Here is a 20,035-nt window from a genome sequence, read left to right as displayed (position 1 = left end):
TATGGATGAGCTCCATGCGTATTCCATGCTGAATTTGAACGCAGACTAGTCAGTGGTTTGCAGACGGTTAGGTTATGTTTGTTACACATAATAGTGTTACCACCGTTACATACATAACGAGGGAGGTCTTAGAGTCAACCTACTATATAGAAGGGACCTCCCATTAGTATACGCCACAGACAGCCGACGTGATCAATGGGAAGCTTTGACAAGATACACGAGGGTGAAGAGGAGAGAGGGAGGGCACCTTCTCAAATCCTATCCAAAGCTATCCGACGAGTTCCTCGAGCGTATTCATTTCCGGAAGAAGTTCGTTCTTTGAGATTTGCCTCGACCTACGCCGTGGTCGTCCGGCTTAAGACCAGCACGGGTGAATAGGAGTGGCCACTTTGTTTTCCTATTCATTCTGTATACTGTACCTGTTGCACCCTTACATCTTGTCCTTAATTATTTTCCAGTGTTTTGCCAATACGCATCTGCATTGTATTGTGATGTGTCTAGCCGAACTGTGCACGTGTGTATGTAACTGCCTTGTTTGACGAATATATTTTGTTGTGTTTTGACTACTCTGAGCTCTGACTTGGTCTTTGGACCACAACCGACGTTCGCTGGCGCACCAGATGGCCCCTAAACAACTGTCCTTGCTTTCGTGGGGTTATTCTCGGCAGCTGATAAGTAGGCTTTGGAATTTGGCCCGGCGGGGGCGCTTCGTTCACGTGGTGTGTGGCAATATTTCTGGCGTCCGCGACATGAGCTTTCTGGGGCAAATTTGGTGTTCACAGTAGGGAGAAAGATCTCAGGGTCGTTTATAATACCGTCATAAACGATTTGGGTGTTGCAGCACGTTTCGCTAACTTGTGTGCGGCGATAATTGAAATCAAGGCAGTCATTTTTTGCACGCGGCTAGATTTCTGAACGGCATCATGGATACGCGAAGTTAGTTGCCCTCGGTGAGAAGATGGGTCTTTCCGGAGCTGAACTACGGAAGTGGGTTTGCCATAACGAAAAAGAAGCTGTAGAAAGAGAGAGAGAAGCTAGCGGCAGAAATGGCCAAAGAAGAAAGAGAAGCAAAGAAGCGACAGATAAAAGTAGAAAGTATTGTGCGTGATAACAACGAATATGCATAATGGGATGACTGGCACTTAATGCGTTTGACTTTATATGGATGGTCACGACGTGGAAAGATAACTGGTGGTGACTGAAAGAAATCATCATGAAGTGATGGATGGTAATAAGTATTATGGAAACGTGATAGGCCAGATATTTTACGGCGAAGTGCTAAGTTGTCCAACTCAGCTTTATTCTTTAACGAGGTGACGCTGGTGTAACGTGAATAACTTGAAAAAAAATCGCGCAGCACAGTTTTTACTGATGTTACTGATGATGTTACGATGTTACTGCCAGAAAACCCTCCAGCTGAACCTGGAAAATAAACTTATATTTATACTTATATAAGATGCTTCGGTATCCCAAATGGCAGACGCGTATTCTAGTTTAGGACGGAGTGACGTTGTGTACGCTAGTTTTTAACCATGCATTGGGGCTTCTTTTGAGTTGTCTTTAAGAAGTCCGAGAGTACGGTTTGAACAGACGATGGTAAGATTATTCCATGACAAGTTTAACTGAAGATTGATACCAAGGTACTTGTGAGCTGTGGCGAGTTCCACAGCGTTGTTAGCAATGTAATAGGTGGTTGGAATTCGTGGCATAATGGTGAAACACAAGATTTTAGTTTTGGAATTTTTAATGGCATTAACCAATTAGAACACTATGCACTTATTGTTTCCAGGTCAGTTTGTAGTAAGTCACTATCAGTTTTACTTGTTACACATCGCTAAAGTACACAATCATCTGCCAAAAGTCCGATTTTGGATGACACGCAAGTGGGTATACCATTATATAGATTAGAAAGAGTAAAACTCCAAATACGTTGCCTTGTGGAACTCCAGACGTAACATCAGCATAACATGAGTTAGAATTGTTGGCTGATGTAAAGTGAATCCTATAGATGAGAGAAAATCGGTGATCCATGCAATTATAGTAGGGTGATTGTCAAGCTGTGAAAGTTTAAGTAACAACCTATGGTGTGGAACACGATCAAATACCTTAAAATATCTAAATATAATGCGTCAACTTGAAACCCAGCGTCTATGAGTGCGTGTATGTCATTAATAAATCCGGTAAGTGGGGTGTCGCATGAGTAGCCCTTGCGAAAACCGTGCTGATGCTTGAAAATAATGTTATGGTCTTCAAGGAAGTTGATGACTTGACTGTGTATGATATTTTCGAGTAATTTACAAATAGTGCTGGTTAAGGAGATGGGACGATAATTAAGCGGAGAAGCACGATCACCTGATTTGAAAATGAGTATTATTTTAGCAATGTACCAGTCATTAGGAATGCAGCCAGTTGATAGTGACTGGGAAAATAGAGCGGTTAACGTAGAACAAAGTAGTATGCGATGTATACTTTAAAAAATATTATTAAAGCCTACATGGTCGCCCCTAGATGACGTTTTAAGATTGGTTAGTAGAGATAGAACACCAGACTCACAGGACGACTGCCTCGTGCATAGTGACTCCCACTAATGCCTTTAAAGTTGGCAATGAGTTAATGTTGTCATGAGTGAAAATTGTTATGAACGTATCATTAAGAAGTTGAGCGCAATCTGAATCAGGGATAGGAACACCATTAGAATCTGTAAGACTGATGTCAGCGCGAATTCCAGGGCTCACAACACGCCAAAAGCGACGAGTATTATTTTTTAGCATGGATGGTAAATGAGAAAAAAGTTATGGCGAGTAGATTTTAGCAATGCCTTATAAATTATAAGACTTTTCACACGCTTTGTGTTTATCATGGGTACTCGCGAGATCAGTCAGTTTTACCTGCCTGTACAGTCTCTACTTTTTGTGATTAAGCCGCCCAAGTTTGTTGGTGAACTAAGGAGAACCACTTTTGCAGGAAAGGGATAACATGGGAATCAAGGTATCAACTGGAAAACTGAGGGTGGCTTTAAAGAGGACCCTATTCTGTACAGTGGAGCGTGAATGAAAATCATGCAGAATTGATCTGAAAAGCTGTAATCCTTTATTAATTATGTCGAAATTGGCTTTACCATAACATCTTATTTTCTTTTTGGCAATTTTTCTTTTGCTCAAGTAAAAGTTAATGCATCCAGTTATAGCATCATGGTCAGCGATGCTTTCTTCGTGAGTTGCGTCAGAAAATATCAGGATTGCTTGTTAAAACTAAGCCTAGTATATTGGCAGAAGTTTCGGTGGATCGTGTTGGTTGACTAATAAGTTGTGTTACTGAAAACTCAAGACAAGTGCTGAGAAAATAATGCGCGGTTGCATCCGTGGCTGATACAGAGAGCGTTTACCAATCAATATTTGGAAAATCGCCAAATATGATAATTCCCGACATCGAAAAAAGCGCGTACACCAAGCTCAGCACCCGATGATACTGATCAGAAAACGCGCCAGACATGTCGGGTGGACGGTAAAAAACGCCAATGATCACACCAAATGCAGCACCTTTCAAGGAAAGACAAGTACATGCTAGAAAAAAAAATTGATAATGATGGGTGCGGCAATGAATTCTTCCTTTATCGCGATGAGTGCACAGCCCCCTCTACGCTGTTGTCCATCACATCGAAAAACTTGCCGTGGCTTCGTTATCGCCACCAGTGCGCGTACAGCCTTACCCCTCCGCTCCGCTTCCTGCTCGACCCATTTGCTACTACTGTGGCTACCGCGGGCATATCTCCCGGTTCTGTCGATGGCGTCAACAGGATGAGCAACGTGGTTATACACCCGAAAAGCGAACAGGCGTTCATCCAGCAACGGGCAACCAGAGAAGCTCCTACTGCGCTTCATTTCACCGATCACCCTCTCCTCCGTACCCTACGAACACGCCTCGCAATTCTCGAGAGTCTCGCCGCAGGTCGCCTTCTCCCCGTCGTCGTTTCGTACCACCTCTCTGACCTGCTTCTTATGCCTCCAACGCCCACTTGAAAAAAATGTTGCAATGGCTTAGCTCGGCTATGCCAGAATATACGTAGCGTTAGCAAAAGTTCAGCTGATTATTCTTAGCTTTCCTGGTTGTCTAGATTGTCAAGGATTAGCTTGATTGTCATGCCTGCTGCTGCTCCAATGACACACACAAACGCCAGTCAGAAGCGCAGCGGCTCCAGCGCAGTGTCAGACGGCGACTGCACAGCGAGCGCGCGCCGGCGCCAGTGCGTCTACCACGGCTACGACGTCACTCCTCTGGAATGCGCAGACCGGCGGCGGTGAGTCGCGCGCGGCGGCGGCGGAGTGCGCGAGAGGTGCCGGCTCCGGTGGCTCCGGTGCGCAAGCCGTGTGACATCACTGATCCTTGCGCATGCGCAGCACGGCTCTTGTTGTGCCGCGCGAAACGGGCTTGGCTAGGCCAGTGTAGCTAACGCTACAAAACTCTCCGATGCAGTGTTAGGAGGGGAAACTGCATCCACCGGACCGCCTACAATTCCTCCAGAGCGACTGTCGAACTTGTTGTCAGTGTTTGCGGTAGGTGTGCCCGGCGAAGCGCTCATTGACACCGGTGCAGCCATTTTCATTATTCGCTTATACTTTTGTTCCCGCCTCCGGAAAATCATGATGCCTTATTGCGGCCCGTCTCTTCGTGCAGCGATCAACGCCGACCTTCAACCCATCGGTAAATGTACAGTTCGAGTATTCGTTGACGGAATACGTCATCACATTGTTTTTGTTTTGTTTCCCGAGTGTTCCCACAAAGTTATTTTGGGATGGAAATTCTAGTCCGCTGCTATCTCTTGTCGTAAGCGACTCGTACACCTGAATGCCACCGGTCACTCTCTTCCTGATTATGAAGAACGCATGCACCTGGTCACCTCCTCCAATTATGTTCTTTGGCCTTCTTGAGAAGAAATTATAAATGTTCATTCCAGTGACATTCGGGATGGCGACGTTCTCATTCTTCCCTATGGTCATACGCTATCTAGAGGAATTCTTATTACTCCTGGCCTTGTTCGGTTCTCTCATGGCTCTGCATTGCTCACCGTGTTAAACCAAACTAATGGACCTCGACTGCTACCCCGCGGATGAAGTGTCACTTGCGTTGTTGATACACCGCCTAATGCAGCTGTTGCCCTTTCGCCTGTGCGACCAGAGTCAACGTCGTGCCACTCACTGCCTCTTCCACACCGCAGTCGGCAGCCATGAGCCCTGACCTGACGCAACTTTACAATTGCTAGTAGGCACAGCGGTGGCGTGGCACTGCGGGTCACGTGACTTCCGCTTAACACGTGTTGTCATGGCAATCGTGGAGCTCCTAGGTGTCTAGGGACATAATCAGCTTAGGGACTTTTGAGGCACTGGTCTGGCACGAGACGGCTCTTTGGAGGGACCGCCAGTCGTTTGTCCGCAGGCGCGAGGACAAGCGGGTGCAGAGAGAAGATTGCGTCCGCTCTAGCGCAAGCGGATACTGCTCGCGTTTGTACTGCGCGCCGCGGCGGAAAACGTGGTGCCAGGCGCCGACGCGAAGCGGCGGTCGTTGGGGTGTTGCGGAGCAAGACCCCAAATAAAAAGATACTGCTCCAGTCAGGTAGACTGCTCCCTCCCTGATAGTGAGATTATATTTGGATCATCAAAGCAGTGATGCGTTTATTTAGGAATACCATCGTTTCTTGCACGCACCCGCTTTTCCTCGCGCCTGCGAGAGAGAGACGATAGTATTCCTAAATAAACGCATCAGTGTTTTGATGATCGAAATATAATCTTACTATCAGGGAGCGAGCAGTCTACATGACTGGAGCAGCATTTCGTTATTTGGGTGTCTGCTACGCTGCACTCAGCAACACCCCAACGACCACCGCTTCGCGTTGGCGCCCGGCATCGCGGCTTCCTCCGCGGCACCATGGCACAAACGCGAGCAGTATCCGTTTGTTTACACCACCACAGTTCAGCGAAATCAAAATCCGTTATGCCACACCACCACTACTGCAAGGATTCCCGCCACTAGAACAAACGCTACAACAATAAAGCGCGGTCGGCGCGGGCCAGACACCGCCAGACATTCAACGCGCCCTAAACGATTCGCTCCCTACGCACGTAGGAGCTGCGCTCGGTAAGATCGGTGCGCCCGGTCCCGGAGATAAGAGAGCAACGCTCAGTAACTAGCAGCCGACGCGCGGCCGCGCAGAACACTGCCTCAAAAGTCCCTAAGCGATTATGTTCCTAGGCACCTAGGAGCTCCACAATTGCCATGACAACACGTGTTAAGCGGAAGTCACTTGACCCGCAGTGCCACGCCCCCACTGTACATACTAGCAATTGTAAAGTCGCTCATCTGACCGCTGTCCAGAGTCGCACTATGATCGCACTATTAGAAAAACACCGTTCCTTGTTCGACATCAATTCGCCAGCGCTCGGTATGACGACTGCCACGACTCATCGCATACACACTGACGGTTCCCGCATTGTTCACCCACGGCCATATCGCGCGTCTCACAACGAGCGCGAAATCGTCGAGGAAAATGTATCGGACATGCTTCGTCGGAATATCATACGACCTTCCTTATATTGCAAATGATTTCACTCGAAAACAGGTTATCGTGAATGGTTTCGTTAAGCTATGTCTCGGTAAGTAACACTAAAGGAACCTGGAATGAATCGATGAGCGATGAGAGTGCAATACCATTAGCGACACTTCTAGCGTTGCCGTATAAAAGGGGAATTTATTATTAGTGCTACAATGCATTTTTGCGGCCGAGCTGCTAGATGAACCTGAGCTTAAGGAAACGAAGGAGGAATAACATTAATCGCTGCGCCGGGAAACAAGAACAGCCTGGCCCTCATTGGTGTTCCACTCGTAACCGTCATTGTTCAAATACAGTTTGTTGAAAACAAGGCCTACTCGATCGCCGTCTTTCTTCATAGTTCGCGAGAAGTGGAGAAGCTTCCGTCGCTTTTCGCAAACTGCTTCCGAGTAATCTCGCGAGATGCTCAAATTAGTATTTTCAACCTATAGCCGCGGCTCAAAACGAGTTCACTTCCTTCTCATTGAAGAATTCGGCTATGATAGACTGCTTCTCAGATGAAAAGCGGCCCACACTATGTGTTCTTAAGATTGACGTCACGGTAAGCCCAAGTTTTTCGGTACAACAATTATTGACGAGTCGTTCTGACTCTTCCAAAGTTTCAGACTTCGCCGAATCTGTTATGCCATAAAAGAGAACGTTAGACCGCCGAGAGCGGATTTTCCAGGTCGTCAATTTTTTCTTGTGCACCTATGAGACCGTTGTCACTGCTCGAGAAGGACTGAGCACATGGGACCGATGAAAATTTCTGTTCTAGATCAAGGACACACTTTGTCAGTTTTTCTAAATGATTCTTTATCTCTACGTGTATTTCAAGCACCTCGTTAACAGATTCTTGAAGTACAGCATTGCTAGCTCCAACACGCAAGATAGAGCAAGCCACAAGTTCTAGCTCTTTCTCTTGAGCCTTGGTCATGTGTCCCGGGTTAAGCTCGACATCACCTCCCAGAACAAGCAGGCAAATCAGATATGATACACAAGCATGAACACTTTTCAAAATATGAGGTGGCCACGACACCACTAAACGACAGAAACCATTGTCACGATAATAATAAGCGTCACAGCAGCTAACCTGTAGAAACATCAACGGTGAGCGTAGGATCGCACTGGTGGTGCCGTGGCCCAGGCCGGCGTCTAAATGCGCGCACGTTTGTACTGCCCACTCAGCTGACTCAGTCCCACGTTGCCAGATGGAAAAAACTACGGCGTCCAGAAGTGGCGGAGCATCCAGGAGAGGCGAAGTGGCCAAAAACGGTATCTGACAGGCCGAAGTCCGTTGACGAAAATGCGCCGAGCCAGGGGAAGCTTGTACCGTTGCGCCATTCACGCATGGGTTTCGTCGGGACCGCTCACATCGAAGAAACGGACCACGGCCGGCCCAGGAAAATCCGCCACAGGACCTGTAGAAACATCAACGGCGAGCGTAGGATCGCAGTGGCGGCGCCGCGAAGACCCTGTTGTGCGTGGTGCCGAAATTGAAGCTATACTCTTGAGCCGCTCCTACAGCTTACGCTGTGACTTTGCTGCGTGTGCCGCGCAGGCCTGTGACTTTTTGTCTTCACAAGGACGAGAGGCGAAACCCAAGGACTGGCTGATGGCTCGATGACCCCTTTGCGGAGCATTTTGTCCACTTATGGTTGGATGACTCTACGCTCAGCATTCTATCCGACGGATCGCCATCGGAAGGGCGGCTTGGTTACCTTCACACGTTTCCCTAAAGCCACCCTGAAACGCAACCAGTCGTACTCGAGGCGGCTCTCGCGGGTTGTTGGGCACAATGCCGGTTAATTCCCCCACGCCTTCGTTCGTTACAGCCTTGGAGACTGTCTGCTGCTTAAGCAGTGAGACGCGTGGTGGTTCGGGTGCGTTACCTCGCTGACATAACATATACTGGACTGATTCACACACTTGAATTCCTTCACTCAACCTCGGCGTGGCCCCCGTTTGCCACATACTACTATGTGCGCATATTCCGAAATCCCGCAGCACACGCAGCCAAAGCGAGCCGGCAAAAATACCGCTTGCCTATCACGTGAGGGCCTATTTCCCATCATCCCATCATCCCACTGCTCTAATTTCTTTATGGCTACGCTTCAAGATTATCACGCGACGGTCCCTCCTAGTTTTTTTTTAACAGCGAAGCTCCTTAAGCCAGCTGTAATTTGTTGTGCGTAGCAAGACACTAGCAAGAAAGAAAAGAAAATAAACTTTCTTGCCGAGGTGGGATTCGTCGTACCCACTAGGCTATGCAGCCACGCCTGCCGAGCATGCATTTATGGGAACCATAGGATTGTGTTCGAGTGTCGTCGTCTTCGTCCACAGTTGGCGCGTTCGTGCGCTCGTGCTCTGCGAGGTGAAGAGTTTTGCGCGCAATGAGAGCGAGAGAGAGACGCATTCACGGAGCGGATCTCCCGGAACTCGGTTGTCAAGCAGCGCGGTCGCGCCGTGGTGCAGTCTGCGCTTTGTTTACATTGTTTCGCGGTGTCGGTGTTGCAACCTGCGCTATGCAACGCACAGTGACGGCTGTAAGTCCTAGACGTGCGAAAAGAAATTATCATCGTCATGAGTAATAACATGAAACGTTCGGGCGCACTTCCGGAAAATGCTGGGCTACGATCGCCCAGCTTCGCCGTTTCAAGCATTGCGCGGCCGAGTGCAAGGTTAAGCGTTTTTTTTTCTTCCTCCATAGAAAACACCCGACACAGAAAAATTGGAATAGTCGACCTAGTTGTTTCTTGCGCCACCGTCAGAAAACTTAGAGGCTGTTACAGGTCAACAGAAACACTCTGATATATAGCCCCGCAAAAAAGATGATCCTAGCCTTCAAACCATCCGATGCACTGTAAGTGAAGGCATTGCAAGGAAAAATGCATAGTTTTTCGAAAGAGATGGTGTTATGTACCGAAAGTACCTTGACCATAGGGGAATCGAGCTTGATCAGCTGATTGTGCCTCAGGTTTATCGCAAGGTTTTGTTACGTTTGGCAGATGGAAACTTGTGGTCAGGACACTTAGGTGTTAAGAAGACTAAATACCGCCTATTGCATGACAACTATTGGCCTGGTTATTTCTTTGATGCAGAACAATTGGTGCAGACATGCGACACATGTCAGCGTATAGACAAACTAGGGCACAAATCGAGAGTTTCAATGAAGCTCGTACCCATCATAACAGAGCCCTTTCGTCTGCTCGTAGTCAACAAAGTGGGACCACTACCAGCAATGACTTCAGGATCGCATCATATTTTAGGCGCGATTTGTCCCGTGACAAAGTTCCCAGAAGCAGCCCTACTTAAAGAGCTCAGCTGCGTGAAAATATTGAACGCGCTTCTTTCGATCTTCCCGCGAGTCGGATTTCTCGATGAAATACAGTCAGATCAGAGTACTGTTTTTTCTCGTGCTATACGATGTTTTTGGAGAAGTGTAGGATTAAGCTCGTCGAAAGCTCAGTGTGGCGCCCTAAATCCATTCCGTCGAAAAGCGGCACTCACTGATGAAGCGTGTTTTAAAGGCGCTTTGTTTCGAATGGAAGACTGATTGGGAGCTTTGTCTACAACAGCAATGTTTGCGCTAAGAACCGCACCGCATAAGGCAACAGGCCTGCGGAGCTAGTGTACGGTCACTCGCTGTGGTCTCCGCTCTAGAAAATCGTGGGAAGGCCAAGGCGACGACCCACTCATAATGGAATACGTCCTTCAGCTACTTGAAGGTATGAAATGAGCTCAGAAATTATCACGCGACGCAATGTCTAAGGCACAGCAAAGAGCGAAGGTCTATTATGATCGCACAGCCAGGACCCGTCAGTTTGCGGTGGGTGATAAAATGGTGATTCTACGGACATTACAGAAAAACAAAGCTGAGGTAAAATCGGAAAGCCAAGCGTAGGGTGTTCAAAAACTATCAGACACCAACTACGTAGTGTGTCTACCTGGGTAGCGGAAGGTACAGCAAATGTACCACTGCAATCTGCTTAAGCCATATAGACAACGGCAAGAACTTGCGTGTTGCTAAACGTAACCGAATAGACTCTGCGTGGAGTTTCCAGAGCTAGTGTCAGCGACAAACGGAGATGCCAGTTATGATGTAATTAACAATCTGGTTTCGCAAGCACAGCTTGCGACTCACCAGAGAAACGAGTTGGAAAATCTCCTGCATGAGTTTCGGGATAATTATAAATGAGGACAAATCAAGCAGGACGTCTCTACTTACGCAAGACATCGAATTAACGCCTTCAGAGTCAGTGTGGTCGAAAGCGTACTCCCTATCACCGCGTCAGCGCGACATTATGGAGGCCGAAGTGAAGAAAATGTTGGAACTGGGAGCAATAGAGGCTTGCGAGAGCGACTGCACCTCGCCTTTTATCTTGGTTAAGTACCGGAGAAAAATCCGCGTCCTTGTGTCCATTACCTAAAGCTAAATTTGCTCACAAGGAATCAAATCTATCTGGTTTACAACATTAAAGAGAGCATCAGAAGAGCTAGCAGCATTCAATTCCACCCTACACCTAGTCAGTGGTTACTGGCAGGTTCCCCTCATGGAGCCGGCTAGCAGATACGCTCCATTCATTTCGCCATTGGGTGCTTTTCGCCCCAAACTATTGCGATGTGGCTTAAAGAACGCACACTACTGTTTTTTGAGCACTGCGGAAAGAGTTTTTCGTGGACGGGAAGTGTTCGCATTATTTTATCTTGATGACGTAGCGATATTTTCTGCGTTTGGGCCTGAGCACACGCAGCATCTGCAGGCCGTACCGACGTGCCTACGCGACGCAGGCTTAACAGTCAAGGCTCCGAAATTTCAACTGGCGCGGGCAGATGTAATCTAGCTGGGACATGTCATAGGATAGGGCCGTCGCCGTCCCTCCGTCATGAAGGTGGCCGCGATGCAGGATTTTCCACAGCCGCCCACGAAAACCTGCATTCGTTCGGTCTTAGGTGTCGCGCGTGCATTTGTTACTTTTCCCCTCCGCTGAGTGTCTGTGTGTGCATGTGTGCGCCTCAGTGCCTTTACCTCTGCTGGGCCAGTGGTTATTAGAGAATGCGTTGAGGGGTTTTCATGTACCGAGCGGCGGCCGCAAGCGTGGAGAGCGTTCGCAGTCTCCTTCTCCTGAGCTAGGGCGTTCCAGACTCTCTAAAACACGCCCCCGCCGGCAGACATCAGTCTTCAGCTTTTGAGCAAGCTTGACTGTGTGTCGCTTTTGCGAGGAGGCTTGTAGAGCTGACCGCTCCGTAACGTCCTTTGTTACTCGTTACGTGGATCGCCTTTCGTCTCTGCTTGGGCCCCTCCATGGTGGTCAAGCTCCAGACCGCCAGGCCTCCGCTTCCGTCCACGGTCCTGGGTGAAGGACCGTAACACCGTGCACTACACTCTTCAAACTAGGTCTCCAGGAAACTGCGCAGGCAGCAGCGCCTGAATCTGAGACAGCTCATGCAAAGCTGGCGGAATTGAGAAGACACCAACTGGCATCTAGGCTTGGGTGATTATAGCCTCTTGTAGCTTCAGCTACACATAAACGTATATCCAGTGATCACACCAGCAGATATTGTTTGGCTTCAACTCAACAAAGTACGTTGTATATCAGAAATGAAATCTATTGAATAGGACGCAATATTTAAATAAAGCATACTGGTGGTAATAACGTGTAATCGAGTTGACTGCATATTTGTAGTTCCTGTATCATCGCTGAATAACCGTGCCCGGCACTGCATTTGTAACAAATACAAAATGATTAATGCACGAGCTCAAATAAGGTGCTGTGCTTGACTTTTGATTTCAGCACAGGTATTTCTTAGCATGGGACTTCAGAATTCGTTCATGTCACTAATAATGTTTTACTTACCTTTCAGTCGCTGCTCTGTATGGATTTCTTTCGCCTGTTGGTGTTTGCTCATTTTCTAGCAGAGAAAATACATTTATTTCATCTAGTTATACCTTGGGCTTTCCGCATGGCTTCACTTCTTCAGATCTACACAAACTAGTTGAATGGGCTCGTTCAGTCGGGGATGTTACTGCTGATGCGCGCAAATTGTCTGAACTTGAGTCGCTGTAGGTCTGTGCGTCTGAACCAGGTGAGAAAGCCTAAAAGCTCGATACGGATGAAGCAGCACTTCGCTATGCAGAGTACGTTTTGCTGCTAAGCACTTATAGTCCCATGCTATCGTCCATCGCCATCATTGCACTAAACCCTTGGTCATATGAGGCATTGCATTTCAAGTGCCGTAGCAATCTGTTGCTCAGGTCTTCATTGCTCCTCGGTTTTGCGGCGGTTTTACAGCGTAATTCGACTGAATTGCAGCATGGTGTGGGCCCAAAAAGCTGCTCATGCAAATCCTGCTAGACAGTTACAAATAGGAACTTCATGCTGCGTAATCTCTTCAGTAGACCACCTTACGGAGCGTACCAGGAGCTGGCCGGGAAACGGAGCCGATTATGACAAGAAAATCGACAAGGGAATAAAGAATTGTTTAAAGCGCAGCTTGCAGGTATTTTCAAGTCACAAACCCCTGCTAACCATAGTTTTTAAAAGGCAACTACAGTATAGACAGCGTGCTCTCTCAGGACTGTCCTAAGGGGACTGAAACTCCGAATAAATAAGCTTGAGAAGAAACTACGGACTGCGCAATGAGCGATGCACCCCATTCTCAACACTGTGCTTCCACGCAGCAATGAGAACAGAGCTGCTCCGGATACCGAGCAAATTGCTTATCAGGCCGATGAAGTCCGCGAATTAGACCACATTAAGGTCTCTGCCCAGACCTTAACGAAAAGCTGTTCTGGGTGCCGTTTTGCACTTTATAGAAGAAAACTGCAACGCTTCAGTGACGTAACAATTAGGAGATCCTTGTAGCGTATGTCGCGTTGTCTGACCTTGGGCAGCTCACGGAGCCTGTATTATGTGCGTTAACTGATTAAGTCATACTTCACATGTAGTAAGGGTTGGGCTTTTATCTTGGAATGAGCGACGTTTACCGTTTTCTTTTAGGTTGTCACATGTCAATTTTGCGTATTTGTGTCCGTTAGTTTGCCGCATCTCCATTTGATATATGAGAACGAGCAAACATTCCGAATCTCTGAGCTTCTCATCGCGGGCAACCTTTCGATATCCGAAACACCGGGAAGATGACTTTCTTTTTACTTGGTCATTTTTTAACGAGCCAGAAAATAATTTGTCATAATGTTGCAGGAGAGCTTCTAAAACAATACATGGCAACTTTCACTGCGTTTGTGTAGTACCGCTATAGCTACCACAGAGCAAGCAAACACCAAATTATTCTTTTTGTCGAGCTGTTGCGTAGCACGAAACACACGCCAGGCGAGCGTATGAGCAGACGCGCACAAGCGCTGTGCTCATAAGCTTATCTGTCAGATTGGCGACAAAAACCTGGAATTTTTAATTGAACGACAGGTAGAGAATGACACACCGAACGCGTATGCTCTCCCACTTTCATGACCAGAACGTGCACTTGTTTGGCGGGTTCATGTACGACCCCTGCTTGCAGTGGAATGCATCCGAGAACTCGGGCATGTTCATCAGTGGCACGACGCACCGAGAGCGACCGGGTGCGTAGCTACTGCGACCAGAGAGCCACAGCGGTGAGTCCGTTGTCTGTTTCTCACACCATGGGGTGCAATGGCCGACAAAGAATAGCTGGTTCGCTGTCATGGCGACGCCTGGCAAGGTGGCGTCCCTCTTTGAGGGGGGCAGCGACGTAAATGCGGAGTATGCCATCGTTGTTCCTCCTAAGTCGGCGATGTTTTCCGAGTCTATCGTTTCGTTTAGGACTTCTTGCCTTCGCTCGAGGACCTGCGAGAAGCAAAGTCGTCCCGGTGGCCATCAGCCATCTTCTTTAAACCATATTAATTTGCAAAATTGATAAGACATTAGTTCTGGAACTGTAGTGCCGATAGTATGAACTCAAGCCATCAAGATTTTGACGGTAATCACCTCATGATCTCTTATCACTGCTTGTTTGCTCCTGTGTAATGCGCTCTAGAAATTAATACTTTTGTGTGGTATGTGTTTTAGCTCAATGTTCAGTGACACCTTATTGTGGCAATAAAGGAAACGCTACGGAGGCAAACACGCACAAGTTAGAGCGCTTCTGAAAGAAGTTCCACATTTTCAGCTGTGATAGTTTAAGCTGCAAAAGAGAAATCATAAACACCTCATTTAAAACAGCTTTGTGCGCTTGAGGGTAAAAGAAATAAATAAAATATATAAATAGCAAAGTAATGGAAAACACACAACTGAGGGGTAAACCTGACTTGTCTTTCGGCTTTTTCTTTTCCACGTCCGTGCGAATGCGAGACGGCATCGAGTGTGGAAGCTACGCTCATCAGTACCTGCTGCAAAATGGCAAAAGCGCTGACAAACGCTGTCAGACTTCATGGCACGGGAACACTGAGCAGAAGCTGAGCCCCCATAGTTTTCCCTTCATTTCGACAAAATATTGCCGGCCAGTATAACTGCCTTGTTGTAGCAAAATCCATGCACTGTGTAGCTTTCAAATTCTGTCAGAAAAACAATAATGAAAAATAAGTTGTAAGGTTCCAGATTAGGACATAACCGGAAATTGTGACTAACAGTAACGTGTTTTTGTTTAATGGTAGAGTCATGGCTCCTGATTAAGCACCTGCTAAATTGTACTCACGTGAGGGCATGCGTGTGTTCTTGTTGTGCAATCAAATTTCGCTCCTAAGGTTCAGAAGTCGCGTCATCGCACATTCCTTCCCAGTCTCAATAAAAGATCGCAGCTGTATTTAGAATATCTAGTTCAGCATAAGAAGAGAAGATGTTTTGGTCGAACTCTGTAGATATCAGAGAAAATCACGAGAAAACATTGGAACACCAGGGAATTTAGGCTCAACAGACTTTCGCAGTATCTGTAGTCTTCGGTGGGATTCTCAGGATTTTCTTTCGCTGAGAATTCAATAAGTATTTTACCCGAGACTTGTCACTTTAAATGGAAGGGTTGTTGGGCTATTGTTAAGAGCCCGAAATGTTTTTTGATAACTGTGCACAAAATATGAATCAGATTGTGATTGTGGGCGCTATAATGTAATTAGCCACCTGTTTCTGTTTCATTTCTGCCACTAGCCCCCCATGATTGCTCAAAAGTTATTGGGGCACCCGACTCCGCCAGTCTGTCCAGCAACATCATGACACCTGCGAAAATTCTCCATCTGCTATGACGTACGCATGTACGCCAAAATGACGTGTACGCAATAAAGTTGTATTCATATGCCGAACAACACTATTTTCATTACAGCGAAACTGTCTATGGCTAGGCGATGGCGCCTGCTAGGAAACATATCATCAGCAATTGCTCTAATGTGGTAGTCTTCTTCCACAGCTGGCTCGTTGCGCCTTTCGGTGCAACCCCGCGAACCCGCTCGTGTCACTGCTCACGCGTTCGACGTCATCTTCCACACCTGGCTCCATTGCCGCTCATCATTCCAGTGTGGAATTTCACGTCTCATCTGTCGTCGTAATGGTGAGGCCGCGATTACGGGGGTATATGAACCATTCATTGTCGAACGTGACGGACAGAATAATTAACAAAGGTGATACGCGAATTTGTGTGCGTACTATCTTCACTATGAACACCGATCAGGTCATTAAATATGTTCGTAACTTTGTTCAAAATTCGGTAGCACCTCTGCGTCTTGCGCTAAACAGCTTCCCTAAACATTTACCTGCACAGAGTGGATTGGCTCATGCACTTTTTTTTTTGCACAGCTGGAAAGTGCGTCGCTGCGAAGGCAATAAAGCTTGGATGCCCACCGATCGCTCTAGAATCAGCAACAAATTGATGCAGGGGAGAATGGGTTCGTCTGAGCATATTAATATTTGCGCAAAAGTATAATGTTTTAGAGCCTTTTTGCACGCATACAAGATTTCTCTCCTATTCTACTTCGCTCAGGATCAGTTTTAGCGCCATTTTTACCATTTCGTTGATGGCCGCCGCCATATTAACCAGCCACGGCAAACTAAGTAAGGCGAAGGCGACCAAGTGCTGGCGCCGTCACCGCCCCCCTCACATGATTATCTACTTTCATCGTGCTAGCTCGGACCACTGAAACATTCTACACTTCTGCGGGCACATTGCTCATTATCCGTGTTAATTGCCGTAAGGTATAAGGCACTGATACAGAACTAGAGAAAGGTTGTAATCAGTATATTAATCTAAATCACCAAGTGCGCTTTCATATGCCCTACTAATATCATTTGGCCCGATTTCCTGAACCAAATATCATCGCTTCTAATACAACTGTTTATTTCATTCATTCGTGTTAATAAATTCTTAACTTGATATCTGCTCGCCACTTCTCCGTAGGTAAACCACTTCCAGCTTTGCCTGTTTTCTTTCCAATAGGCCGCTAATTGATAAATGTTCCTCTTTTGCCCTGTGTCAATTCATACCTGGCTTCATTAGCATGTCATGTATCCACCGTTTCTTGGCCAGTTCATTTTGTTGCGCCCTTCCCACACAATATTGGCAGTAACAAGCGGCTACTTCAAATCTCGTAGATGTGTCTATCTCAGGCCGTACGTGTTAATAACTTCGCCACTGAGCTGCGGTTGAATTTCTAGCTGTGTACTCTGCTTGCGACCACCTACATATTTAGGTAAAACGTTTTAAGCCCTGTATACGTGTCCTTTGTGCGTCTTTCCTCAACTCCTGCTGTTTTATATAGACTCCTTGCAGGTTTGTCGCTGCATTAAATAGTTATTCTACCTTCCTGATTTTCAACTAGCAATAGTCGCCCCTCAGTTATCACTTCATTGGGTACGACGCTGCCTCTGCGCAAAGTTAAATAAAAATGTGGTGAAGATACTTCCAGACTCAAAAAATTTTACTACCTACCTACCTTCCCGATTGCTTAGGACCCGCCAAAATGCTGGTGACTGAGCCACGAATCGACGTCAAAACGGTACTGCGACATAGATAATCGCTAAAATGCATTCCCGTCATGCATCAAACCGTCATTGCGGCTGGTTCGGTGCACATCGCGGTTGATGTCAATGTATGTAAAAGTCATTGCCTTAGCTAGATTCTGAATTTGTCTGTTTAGCGAAACCACTGCCTTTTATATTTCACACATCTGCCTTTTAACCCCTGGCACCTTGCACCCTGTGATTTGCACTTCCTTGGAAAGGATCCCGAGGTCGGTGCGTCCTTTAGCTATTTCCTTCGCGATCGTTGCCCGCCGTTACAGCAGAACGCCAATTACTCCTCCTAATATCACCATTAGGTGTCATACCTTCGTTGTGTCACGCTGTCACACAAAGTATAAAAGAGACATGTAGGGAGATTTTACGTATAAGTGGCGCATAGAAAGGCAAGAAGATGTGGCTTGGAGCCGCTTTCCTGTGGACAGGAAGTAATAGCAGATTTAACTAAAATTCACACGGTCACTTATGTTATTCTTAAGACGATATATTGCCTGTGACACTATTGTATTTCCTGCCAGACTTCCAATCTTTGACAGATAAATCAGGAAAGGAAAAGGGCGCTTTGCAACAGGGTTTGCAGCAGAAAACGCTGACATGCATGGACAGCAGGGTAGCGGACACCCAACACACACTGGGTTAGCGATTGAACGTTCACTCCAGTATTCTCGAACGTTCCTCCATTCAACACTCCACGATGACTCAACGAAGTTAAGAGCAGGGCGGCGCCTATGTATGGCAACCATAAGTGGTGTTGCGAAGTCTGAGGTCCGAGCGGCCACGAAGCTCCCATGCCTGGCGACGTGCCAGGTGCCGGGAGAAGAAGAGGGCCACAGAGATCAGAAAATTGTTTTATATACAACTGTACATAGTATTTTAGACGAAGCGCTTCATGATTCTTGCAGCCGTCTACATGTTAACGTCGTTGCATGTCCTAGCGTTTAAACCTCGGAGCGTCTACGCAAAACTCAAGCCCCCATTTTATCAGTTCATTACCCCCTTTTACTTGTCGAGGGATTTCCCTGTGGTTCTTCTCGGCCATTCACATTCGTCGACCGTTCGCAAAATCCCACCCATCATATGGCACCGTTCCGTTGGACTCAGCTTACAATGTTGCTCTATCGCCCCCGTATACCAGGCAACGAGTGGCACTTTCGGAACCAAACGTGGAAGCTGTTCCCACGGAAATACTTGACGTTGGCACCTTGGAAGCATTAGTGACCTCTCCGTGACGGTTTAAGTCACGGAGTTCAAGGCCACTCATGTAATACCATTTTATGGCGATAGCAATTATATGGAGACTCCAAGCAGCTTTCTGCCATCGTCGTCGTCGCCGTCGCCATGAGGTTCCGTGTAAAGTCCAACGGCAATGAAATCGTCGCTGCGCGCCGTATACTGTATGTGCGAGTGAAAAGTGCGCGAGGGACACGCACTTTGACAGGGAGCGAGCGCAAACGCGACTTCTTCCGTCGCGCGAAAGGCCGTGGTGGTATGGGAGTGAGGGAGGGGTGGTGCCGTTTAGCCAAATGCGTATTTATTACAAAAAACGTTGCGAGGCGAGAAGGTGGTAAAGACTTCCGACGCTGCTCGACGAGTGTCCCGTTCTCATCTCGTCGAAAACCTTCGAGCCGTCGCAACAGGCACTAGCAACAGTCACCAACGCCGCGCGTTCGGTGCGAACGAGGGCAAAACGCCGACGGCGTCGACAACAGTTCTGCGCGTTGCTGGTACTGCTACATGTTCTGCTACATGTACTGTACTGTACTACATGTACTGCTACAAGTTTATACAGGTGATAAAACTACTACTCTTACTCTTTATAGCTCTCTACTAATATGCCATCGCAATTGATGCTTCGCCTTTCGTGTGATACTGCGACATTTTTTTATTAGGGAGAGAGAGAGTAAACATTTTATTGCAAAAATAAAAGGTAGTAAGAGTGTGGGAGGGACCCCTAGTCCGGGGTCCCTAGAACGATCTCAGCGACAGCACGGGCCCGTTGAACTAGGGCCCGGCGGACCTCGGGAGGCCCGTCGCGGAGGGCATCCTCCCACAGCTCTTTGATGCGGAAGGGGTGCAAGATGACTGGCAGGGGAGGGAATAATTTTGCGGTGCACTCCACGGTGACATGGAACGCCGTGGGGGAGCTTCTACAGCCCGGGCAAGAGTCTGCGTAGCGGTCAGGGTAAAATTTATGTAGGGAGAGGAGATTGGGAAACGTGTTTGTTTGGAGTTGGCGGAGCGCCACCTCTTCCTCTCGCGAGAATGACAGCGGCGGCGGACCCATGGTGTGTCTAGCTCGTGTATAGTATTTTAATACGTCTCTGTATGTGAGTGGGGAGCCCGCCTGATCTGGACTCCGATCCTCGTCATGCCGGGAAGCTCGGAGGGTAATTTCTCGAGCGACCGCGTGTGCGCGGTCATTACCCGGCAGTGAGGCATGGCCAGGAGTCCAGAGCAAGTGGATGCGCTGTGGGGC

General features: G+C 47.6%; 1 protein-coding gene and 1 pseudogene across 1 annotated transcript in view; both read right to left on the bottom strand.

Moving 5' to 3' along the window:
• Positions 1-13,839: 13,839 nt before the first annotated feature.
• LOC125944023 (neprilysin-1-like) overlaps positions 13,840-20,035 on the bottom strand; it is a 71,965-nt gene continuing 65,769 nt past the window's right edge. The window contains exon 6 of the mRNA XM_049663749.1: positions 13,840-14,406. Coding sequence (XP_049519706.1) covers positions 14,047-14,406 — 360 coding nt within the window. The 3' untranslated portion in view covers positions 13,840-14,046. The remainder of the gene's footprint in view (positions 14,407-20,035) is intronic.
• On the bottom strand, positions 17,346-17,418 carry LOC119446954 (U4 spliceosomal RNA; annotated as a pseudogene).

Source organism: Dermacentor silvarum, chromosome 3 (assembly GCF_013339745.2).
Source record: "Dermacentor silvarum isolate Dsil-2018 chromosome 3, BIME_Dsil_1.4, whole genome shotgun sequence".
Lineage (NCBI taxonomy): Eukaryota > Metazoa > Arthropoda > Arachnida > Ixodida > Ixodidae > Dermacentor > Dermacentor silvarum.
This window is presented reverse-complemented; position numbering and strand designations above follow the sequence as displayed.